We start from the raw sequence: 9,687 nt of genomic DNA on the forward strand, positions 1-9,687 counted from the left end.
GGCGGGCTTGTCATTGCGGTGACCAGCGGGCTTGGGTCAATGGTGGCCGGTGGGCTTGACAACAGCGCGGCCGGCAGGCTTGAGTGAGCCGCAGCCGGGGAGCTCATTTTCGGAGCGGCGAAACATGCGGCGGTTTCCATGCTGCGGGGAAAACAAAAAAAACGGGAAAACAAAAACTATCTAAAAAAGGCAGAAAACAAACTCGGGGAAAAAAAACGGCGCTTACTTTTTGTGGTCCAGTATTCTGTCACGGTTGCACTACTGAGTGGAGTGCCGAGCAAGGAACGGAGGGAAACGAGGATTACATAAATCCAGAGAATTTTAATTATAACAAGGAAACCTCAAGTAGCACAGGTCGACATGAACAATACTAGATGCTGAACTAAACACCGGGAACACTATTTAAACACATGACAAGACGAGGGGATGATGAGACACACCTGGGATCAATGGAAATAAACGGGGAACACCTGGAATTAAATCAACATAATCAGGACAGGAACAGGAAACTAACCAAATATGGGCATAAACACTGGGACACAGGGAGCACATGGGGAACAAAATACAACACAAGCCTGACAGATGCACTATATACTATGTACTTATGCACCCTGTACTAAAACGTGTAGTGTATGAATTTTATAAGGTTATTTTGCCACTCATATTTGGATTCTGATAGCCCCTCCACTATGTATTTTCAGTGTGAACAAACTACTTGCACTATTTATACTACAGAACAACATTGAATAGTGCATAAGTATACAATTTGGGATGCACCTTTAGAAAAAAAAACATTAAAAGATTTAAGAAGAATTTAATTATTTTATTCAGTATTTTAATTAAATGCCATCCAGCCTCTAATGAGCAATCTGTATCAACCAATTAAAAGGGAAAACACATCCAGAATCACAGCTTTGAAAAAGGGATAAAGCACTGAGTAGATTTTCTGGAGAAAATCGTGCAAAAGTTACTTCTATAACACTAGCTGTGTATCCGAAATCACATACTGTCTGATTAGGTACTACATTTGAATTTTTATTTACTTCACGACTGTTAAAAAAGTATGTTCTATATAGTATGAATATTGGTAGTGTGAATGAAATTCAGACATACTACATTGGTTAAAACAACGCTGTATTTGTTTGGTACACATGCATACCCGTACCGAAATACGTATATGAATACGTGTACCGTTACACCCTAATCAACCCACTCTTATATGCAAAGACAACAATAAGAAAGCTATTTGAAGGTTGATTCCCTCAAGAAAGTGTTTGATCAGTGGCAGATGGGGAGAGTTTTGGAAGCATATTTGCAACAGCTATTATTTTTGGCACAGAAATGACACACTTCAACTTTAAAGATAAACATTCAATAAAATCAATTTAGTGAATTTTATTTCATTGAAAAAACTATTTCAATAGGAATCCACGCAATTAGGAATTTCACATGCAGAAGATTTACCCACATATTTTTCAATGGGTTCAAGAAATCTGCTTGGTTTGAAAGTGACTTCTGTGTGTGCCGTGCTTCATACATGACTACTACAGTTGACCTTTTTTGCCTGTGAAATTTTTCTTACTTAGTCACACACTAATATGGGAACTTACTTTCTCCCTTCTAATTCTTTCTTCATTTTATTCCTTCATTGCTTTATCTTCTCTTCCCTCTCTTCTCCTCTGATCACTGTACGCCCACCTCTTAGGTACGAATGATATTTTTGGAGAGATGATTCATCTGTATGCCAAACCAGGGAAAGCCAACGCAGATGTTCGAGTGTTGAGCTACTGCGACCTCCACACCATCCACAGAGAGGATCTGCTGGAGGTTCTGGACATGTATCCTGAATTCTCAGACTACTTCCTGTCCAATCTGGAGCTCACGTTTAACCTGCGTGATGAAAATGCCAAGGTAAAGCAACAAGCTATAAGTGCTTAGTGTTTTGAAATAAGATGATGTTCCACACTAGCATTGACTACATAAAGCTCCCTCTGCAGTCCACCCCGACCCTTTATGAAAACTAAGCAGAACATCTTCAGAAATCATGGAATTAACTATTAGCACATTAATACAAATCTGTATGATTTTATTAATCCTAGAGGGACAGTTTACTGTAGTTTTGGGCATACTGAGTGGACAAACATACACTGAGGTACAAGTGAAGACATGGGAGATTAGGAGACGATGGTTTATAGAGAAATGTTTTAGAAATAGAATGCCTTATAAAATATACAGTGGTCTGTGCAATGAAATATAAATATACTGTGCAATGATTTCAGTAGATAAAAATAGATTATGAAGGAAACAGCTGATTATAGTAGCATCATGGCAACCCACATTTAATTTGAACAATATTTAATTAATATACAACAACTTGCATCATCTGATAAATATTGTTGTGAATTAGGCCAGTAGTTTTCACGTGAAGATGTAAAATACGGTCATGCAGAATAAGGTATTACTCTGTGCTTTATGATTACTAAGAAACAGCCAATATGCTAGTAATATGCATGCTAATAAGCAACTAGTTTATAGTGAGAGTTGGTCCCTAAACTAAAGTGTTACCATGATAAAAATTAAAAAAAAAAGACTAAGGATTCCACTGTCCTGAGAAACCTGTATATAGCAGGAAGCCTAATTTTTTTAAAGTGTGAATTCTAGACCTGGACAAGTCATGTAAATTAATAAAGCCCATGGGTATTTTAATATCTTTTATGAATTTACCTTTTCCTACTCATTCCAAGTTCTAAAACGTTTTATCAGGTGGAAATTGCGAGTAAAACAATATTTAAAAAAATCATAACTAAATATAAAAAACATTACATAAATAATAAACAACTGGAAAAGTAATGGAGCATTTGAATATTATTGAAGGCACTGGATGGCTTTGGAGTCAGAAAGGTTGAGAACCACTGTGCTACTGTATATTCCAAGTATATAAATTAGCAATACAATTAAACATAAGCCAAAAGTACATGTTTAAAGTATATGTAAAGTCAATGTATGGTTAAATTACGTCTTTCAGTAGGTTATATATATGCAGTCCATTTACATGTGTAGCACCGTGGTTCCATTTTGTTCCTTTGTATGCAGGGTTTCCACTGGGCTTTGAAAAGCATTAAAAGTCATTAAATGGATTTTTCGAAAATGAAGGCCTTAAATGGCATTAAAGGGATAGTTCACCCAAAAATCTCACCCTCATGTCGTTCCAAACCTGTATGAGTTGCTTTCTTATGTTGAACACAAAAGAAGATATTTTAAAGATTGCTGGTAATCAAACAGTTGGTGGTTGCCATTGACTTCCATAGTATTTATTTTTTCCTACTATGGAAGTCAATGGCAACCACCAACTGTTTGATTTTTTAAAGGGGTGGTTGACTGTTTTTTTCTAGGCTTGATTGGGTTTATGGGGTGCAGTCTAACATGTGTTAATGCTTCGTTTTTAAAAAAATTAATTGATCAAAAGTGTCAGTAAAGACATTTATATGTTACAAAAGATTTTATTTCAAATAAAAGCTGTTATTTAGAACTTTCTATTCATCAAAGGATCCTGAAAAGTAAAACGTATCACAGCTTCCACAAAAATATAAAGCAGAAAAAAGTGTTCTATATTGATAATAATAAGAACCATTATTAATAATTGAGCACCAATAATAATTGATCGTTACAGAGCAGCAAATTAGCATATTAGAATGATTTCTGAAGGATCATGTGACACTGCAGACTGGATTACAGTAATAAATTACATTTTAAAATATATTAAAATAGAAAACAGTTATTCTAAATTGAAATAATATTTCTCAATATTACTATTACTGTAGCCTTGGTGAGCAGAAGAGACTTGTTTCAAAAACATTAAAAACCTTTGTCCAGGAGTGTGTGTGATATATATGGGTTGTGTATGGCATTAAAGAAATTTAAAAATGGCATTAAATTAGATTTGATGATACCTGCAGAAACCCTGTGTATGTCTCCACATATAGTGGAATGACAATAAGGCTCACTTGACTTTTTTTTTTTTTTTTTTTTAACAAAGAGACTGAAATTTATGTTGTTATTCTGATAGTCTCCACTCTCTGTTGGGCTGTTGTGCATTGATTTATTGAGTGGATGTCAAGATTTTCAGTGATTGACTTAAGTTTTGGTCTGTTCCTCTTGGCATGAATTACTTTGATGATGCTCTTCTATGTCATTTTGAAGTCGTCGTATTTAAAGAATGGTCTGGAAATTCTTCAAAAAGTCAGCTTTTATGTTCCGCAGAAGAAAGCCTATCTGTTTTTCCCTTCCTGATGTTGCTGCAGTAAATAAAGTTAGTGTCCGTATAATGCTTTGCCTAATGTGATGTTGTCTGGCAGGGAGCCACGGCTTCTCAGAGGAACCTTTACACAGCTGTGAGTGACTCAGACACAGAAGACCCTGACGTCAGGACCAAACCCTGCTTTAAGAAGAACCACTCCGCAGGTCAGGAGCTACTCCTGTTCTGCTCGCATCTGTCTTCCTCTTCTCTTTTCTATCATTCTCTCTTTTTTCGGTCCCTCCTTTGTTTCCCTTCCCCTGTCACCTCCCCTCCTCTTTCCACCCATCTCTTTTTTTCTCCCGCTGGGTTTCAAGCTGTTGCCATGGTGATTGTTGGCCACAGACAGATGTTTGTTATTGTATGGTTGCAACGTGCCAGATTTCACCTGAACGGTCAAGAACCGTTTTAACCCCCGTCCCTGTGTAACCTGCTGTTTGGATTATTCATCCCAGCCAAATCGCTTACTCTCTTGCTGGCACATTCCACGCTATCTTTTTCTTAGTTCAAAATGCAATCTGCAGAGTGACCGTGAGAACCGTGTGTGTAATTCTGTGAGGACTTTGTGTTCCCTCAGGTTCTCCGAGCAGACTGAGCAGGACAGACAGGGAAAGGGGAAGAGCTCGAGAGGTTCACACGTTACCGGGGGAGGAGGAGGAGGAAGAGGAGGGTGGGGAAGAGATGGCGAGGACTTTGAGTCAATCCATTCCTTTCAACCTGAACATCATCCCTGACGCATACTCTAAAGATTGTGTTGAAAACAATCTGTTTCACAGAGGTATAACATACTCATTCTCCAGGATTCCCAACAGTAACACTTTACTTGTGACATACATCTGAGTAAAACAGATTATCGGAAAAGTACAAAAAAAAAAATAGTGCAGGGACTTGGTTATATCCACCATTTGCTAATTGAATGGAGGCAGATCTTAATGCAAGCTTGCAGCCAACTGTAAGGGGCGGGATTTAAGCGGATGAAACGATTGTCCGACATACATCACCAGAGAGTAATTTCAATGGAAGATCAAGTTACACAATTTTAAATAAGAATTACTAGGTCAAAAAAATTACATTTTTATTTCATGTAGACTTAAAAGACAATTTCTAAATTAAATTATATTTTATATTGTAATGGTACAAAGCAAGAGCAAATAAAACAAAGCAAAGCAAGAGACTATTTCCTTTTTATTGTTACTTTTTTCTACCTACTATTCATGTTATTATTTTATTTTGTTAAAATCCAGATTTATTTGTAACGTGATTTCATAATTATAATTTCAGTGCGACATACTTTACAACTTTTGTGTGCATGTTAAACATATTAAATTAACATAAATAATCAGTGTGATAACTTCTATTTCATTGTCTTTAATCTTAAAAAAAATTATTTTTGGTCACATTTTCTGCGTTCCATGGGCACTAGCTTGAAAACCCTTGGTGATTTCATAAAAATGCGTTTGCAACAATTTTATAATAATATAATATATCACTTTTTAAAAAAAAAAAAAATTTTTGCAGGCAAAATCTAGTGATTTCAGTAGAAATCCATGTGATCGGAAATTTTATGAAAGATTTCCCCATACAATTTTTGATTCAAGTTGATCACACATTCACCATGTTGACCAACAGAAAGCTGTGTGGTTTGAAAGTGACTTCTGTGTGAGCTGTGCTTCATACATCTCTACAATGTTGACAATACACCTTTTCTGTCCACGAAATTCCACTAATGTGCACCTTAAGGTGTATTTGATGGTATTATTATCAATATTGGCAACCCTTTCTATGAACCTATATATAAAATGCATTGTATACACAAGCTTCGTAGTAGGTATTGGCAAAAATTGCAATGTCAGATTGAGTATATAAAGTGAATTTATAAATAACTAGAAGAAAGCAATGAGTCACGAAGTGCTGCAATTTTTTGTGACTCTTTACTGTAAAGAAGAGGTTTTGAATGTGTGAACAATGACTGCTGATATAATTACACAGCCAGGAAGCTTCTCGTCTGCTCTTTCCTTCTCTCATTTTTTCTCAAAATCTCTAAATATTACAAGACGGCACTAGAGCATATGATAAGATTGAGCTTGGTGTAATATCTTGTTGAGGCAAACACACGCAAACATTTTTTTGGCTTCTGGGTATTGCAGCTGTTATATTAGGGGACACTGGTGCAGTGTGGAGAGAATTAATGACGAGTTTATGTGTGTGTGTGTGTGTGTGTATATCTAATTTGTCTTGTTATGGTGCCATATGTTTTGTTATAGTGTGTGTGTGTGTGTTTGTGCAGTACAATTGACAACATAAACTAATCCGTCTTACATGTTTATGATTCATTTGGGTTTATATGTATCTGGTGTGTTTGTGTGTGTCTGTGATTAATTGCACTGGGACGTTGTGTTTCTCTAGATGTGTGTGTTGAAGAATGGCCTTGTGGGAATGCAGATGACTCAGTGAAATCTCAGGACAGAGGAGGAGGAGACGACTGTGAAAGTGACATCACATTCGGCGAAATGGAGCAAAGACTGGATGTACTGCAGGAACACCTAAACAGGTGAAAGAGAGAGGACGCGAGATAAAGTAGGTCACATGAAAGAATAAATCAAGAGAGTACTAGTTAAAACATCAACTTTATCATGCAGAACATTTTGTGCTGTTTATAGAATGGTACTTGCCGCCATCTGCTGGTCAGAGACTGTATTGCACTTCTGCGTCAATATATGTGTGTTTGTAGGCTGGAAGAGCAGATGACATCAGACATCCAGGCTATTTTACAGTTGCTCCAGAGGCAGAGCACTCTGGGACCTCCAGCGTACATTACTGTGGCCGTCATTCCAGACTACCACAAACCCGTGCAGCCCGTCACTGCCATGCAGACGCAGGTAACACCGGCTGTGTTCAGAATGGAAAGCTAATGTGAATATGCGCTCTCAATGTCACAGAATACAGCAGAGCACCTGAGTGGCTGCTTTGCAGTCATTAATTGTAATCACCTCACAGTAACGGGACCAGATTTCTGAAGAAAAAGCCGGGGATATTTATTAGTTCAGTGGCCAAGTTTAATTGAAATCTCACTTATTATATAAGGAATAATGTGCATCCAGCTGGTTGTTATCACTGAATAAACCCTGACAATACAATATTATATGACTACTTGCCACATAATTAAATAATTACACACAAAATATTGATTTGAGTTGAAATATTTTTTTAGCTCTTCAAACAGAAAACGTCCATAATAAAAAGCAGTTCCTAACAAATGGCTTTGAGCCTAGACGAACTTCTGACAAGACAGACATTTAAGGCATAACGTACAGTCGTATCACTAATTACAAAGCTAAATAAATTGATGTCCTCATATACATAAATAAAGACGAGAACATAAAATGTTATTTGAGAAAAATGCATTTCAAAATCATAGCTGTTATTTTAACAGTAGTATACCTGTGGGTTCCATATTCTATTGTTATAATTAATCATTATAATAATTTGAATTATTATAACTACCGGTAATAATTATTGACCCTGACTTGTTTTAATACAATTTACACTGTGAAAAATATTAAATTGGTACCATTGCATCAAAGACATCAAAATTATATTGCAAAATAAATAAATAAATATTAGAACATATTGTAATTAAAACTGCATTAAAATGTTTACCATTTTCATAATAATTGTATTATACATGTGTAACATTTAATGATAATTCTAATTTTATTTCATTTTCATAAGCTGTGACTTTACTGTATACAGTAATTATAACTTTTTCAAAAATGAGGAGGACATCTGATCACCCTACCTTGCAGCTGACTAGCAACAACTGGAAATACCCTGGCAACTGCCTAGCAACGCTACTGCATACTATTTTTAAAATTCCTATGTGAAAGCAGGCAATATGAAACAATAATCTTTTCCAACAGTAGCACAATGTTATCAATAATACGAGCATTTGTCCACTGCGCTGTGCAGCATCATTTGATTAAAAACTTTTGCCAGATTGCAGTTGATTTTGACTGACTTTGCAATAACACTAGCATGCAACATTCAAATGGCAGAAATAGCAGTATGTTTAATCTGTTTTCTTCTTTGCAGAGTCCTGATGATCTAGAGAACGCCTGTAAAGCCAAAGACTCCAACGCCTGCTGTTACCACGGAGATGACCTCTGACGTCAACACGACGACTCCATTGGTGACAGAGCCTGAGTGGGAGGCTGGTCTCCACAGGCCCTCCTCTGATCCTGGCCTTCCAGGGCAGTAACATAAGGTCAAAGGTTAAAGTTTCATGGTCGTGAAACAGAATCTAATAACAACAGAATTCCCTGGGGCAAGTACAGTAAGAGTAGTGTTTAATCTGTAATATTCTGAATTTTGAATAAGAATGCTTCATAGAGGAGTCAAACGTCTGTATGCTTTCAAGTAACTATGCATAGACAGAACAAAATCTACAGTAAGCTCAACTTCCTCCTTTCAAAATAACAGCAGCTACAGCTAGACTCAGGGTAGAGAACACAAAACTGAAGAGTCATATGCAAAGAACTGAAAATTACCTTCAATGTCCCTCATAGTTACCTTAAAAGGAGTCAAACAAAAGCTGGTGAACAGATACATTAATGCAGTATGAATCAGTCTAAAGGTTGTTCATTTTGTAAATATATAAATGAAATGGTGGTCATTAAGTAACATATTGGTCATACAACCATGTTAATGAAAGATGCATGCTGGGAAAAAAATTCAGTGGTTTTTTTTTTTTTTTTTTGATGTTTCTTAAAAAAAACACTTGCATACGCGTGAACTGAGTTTTGTGGAGAAAATGTTTGTCTTGCAAAGAAGAAAGTATTTCGAGCACACGAAAATCAATTTTGCATTTAAAATAGGGTTTTGGATTTGTGCAGACCTTCTCTTTTGCACGTGCAGTGTTTCACTAGCTTGCTCAACTGATGCTCTCTAAATGCCAACGGTTCGCTTGCTCAACACAACCCAGCATTACAATATGCCATAATTCCAGCCAATCAGAGACGAGGCTACTATATTCTGATTGGCTCAACACAACCCAGCATTACAATATGCCATAATTCCAGCCAATCAGAGACGAGGCTGCTATATTCTGATTGGCTGCCATGACAACCAATCACAACATTCCTTGCATTACCACGACAGCCGAAGAGGAAAAATACAGTGCATGCATAATTATTATGCAAGTTGATATTCTGATCATATTTTTTTCCAAGCACATTTATGCTCAGTGGGTCAGCAGGGTCAGTAAAAAAACATGTGGAGAAGAAAAGATGCATGTGTTAACTGCAAAAGAATTAAGGTGAAGAATTAGGTGTGAAATCACCAGGAACAATTTAGTCTCCAGCGCCACCATTTACCATTACTGCAACCTACCTGGA

The 9,687-nt window shown here is 36.6% G+C and overlaps 1 protein-coding gene across 1 annotated transcript in view; it reads left to right on the forward strand.

Annotated features, from left to right (window-relative positions):
- LOC107660042 (potassium voltage-gated channel subfamily H member 7-like) overlaps window positions 1-8,518 on the forward strand; it is a 61,624-nt gene extending 53,106 nt beyond the window's left edge. Inside the window, exons 12-17 of the mRNA XM_016449211.1 lie at window positions 1,706-1,911; window positions 4,356-4,461; window positions 4,872-5,072; window positions 6,701-6,845; window positions 7,026-7,173; window positions 8,387-8,518. Coding sequence (XP_016304697.1) covers window positions 1,706-1,911; window positions 4,356-4,461; window positions 4,872-5,072; window positions 6,701-6,845; window positions 7,026-7,173; window positions 8,387-8,461 — 881 coding nt within the window. The 3' untranslated portion in view covers window positions 8,462-8,518. The remainder of the gene's footprint in view (window positions 1-1,705; window positions 1,912-4,355; window positions 4,462-4,871; window positions 5,073-6,700; window positions 6,846-7,025; window positions 7,174-8,386) is intronic.
- Window positions 8,519-9,687: the final 1,169 nt, after the last annotated feature.

The sequence above is a fragment of the Sinocyclocheilus anshuiensis genome, unplaced genomic scaffold, assembly GCF_001515605.1.
Source record: "Sinocyclocheilus anshuiensis isolate Anshui unplaced genomic scaffold, SAMN03320099.WGS_v1.1 scaffold55, whole genome shotgun sequence".
In the NCBI taxonomy this organism is placed as follows: domain Eukaryota; kingdom Metazoa; phylum Chordata; class Actinopteri; order Cypriniformes; family Cyprinidae; genus Sinocyclocheilus; species Sinocyclocheilus anshuiensis.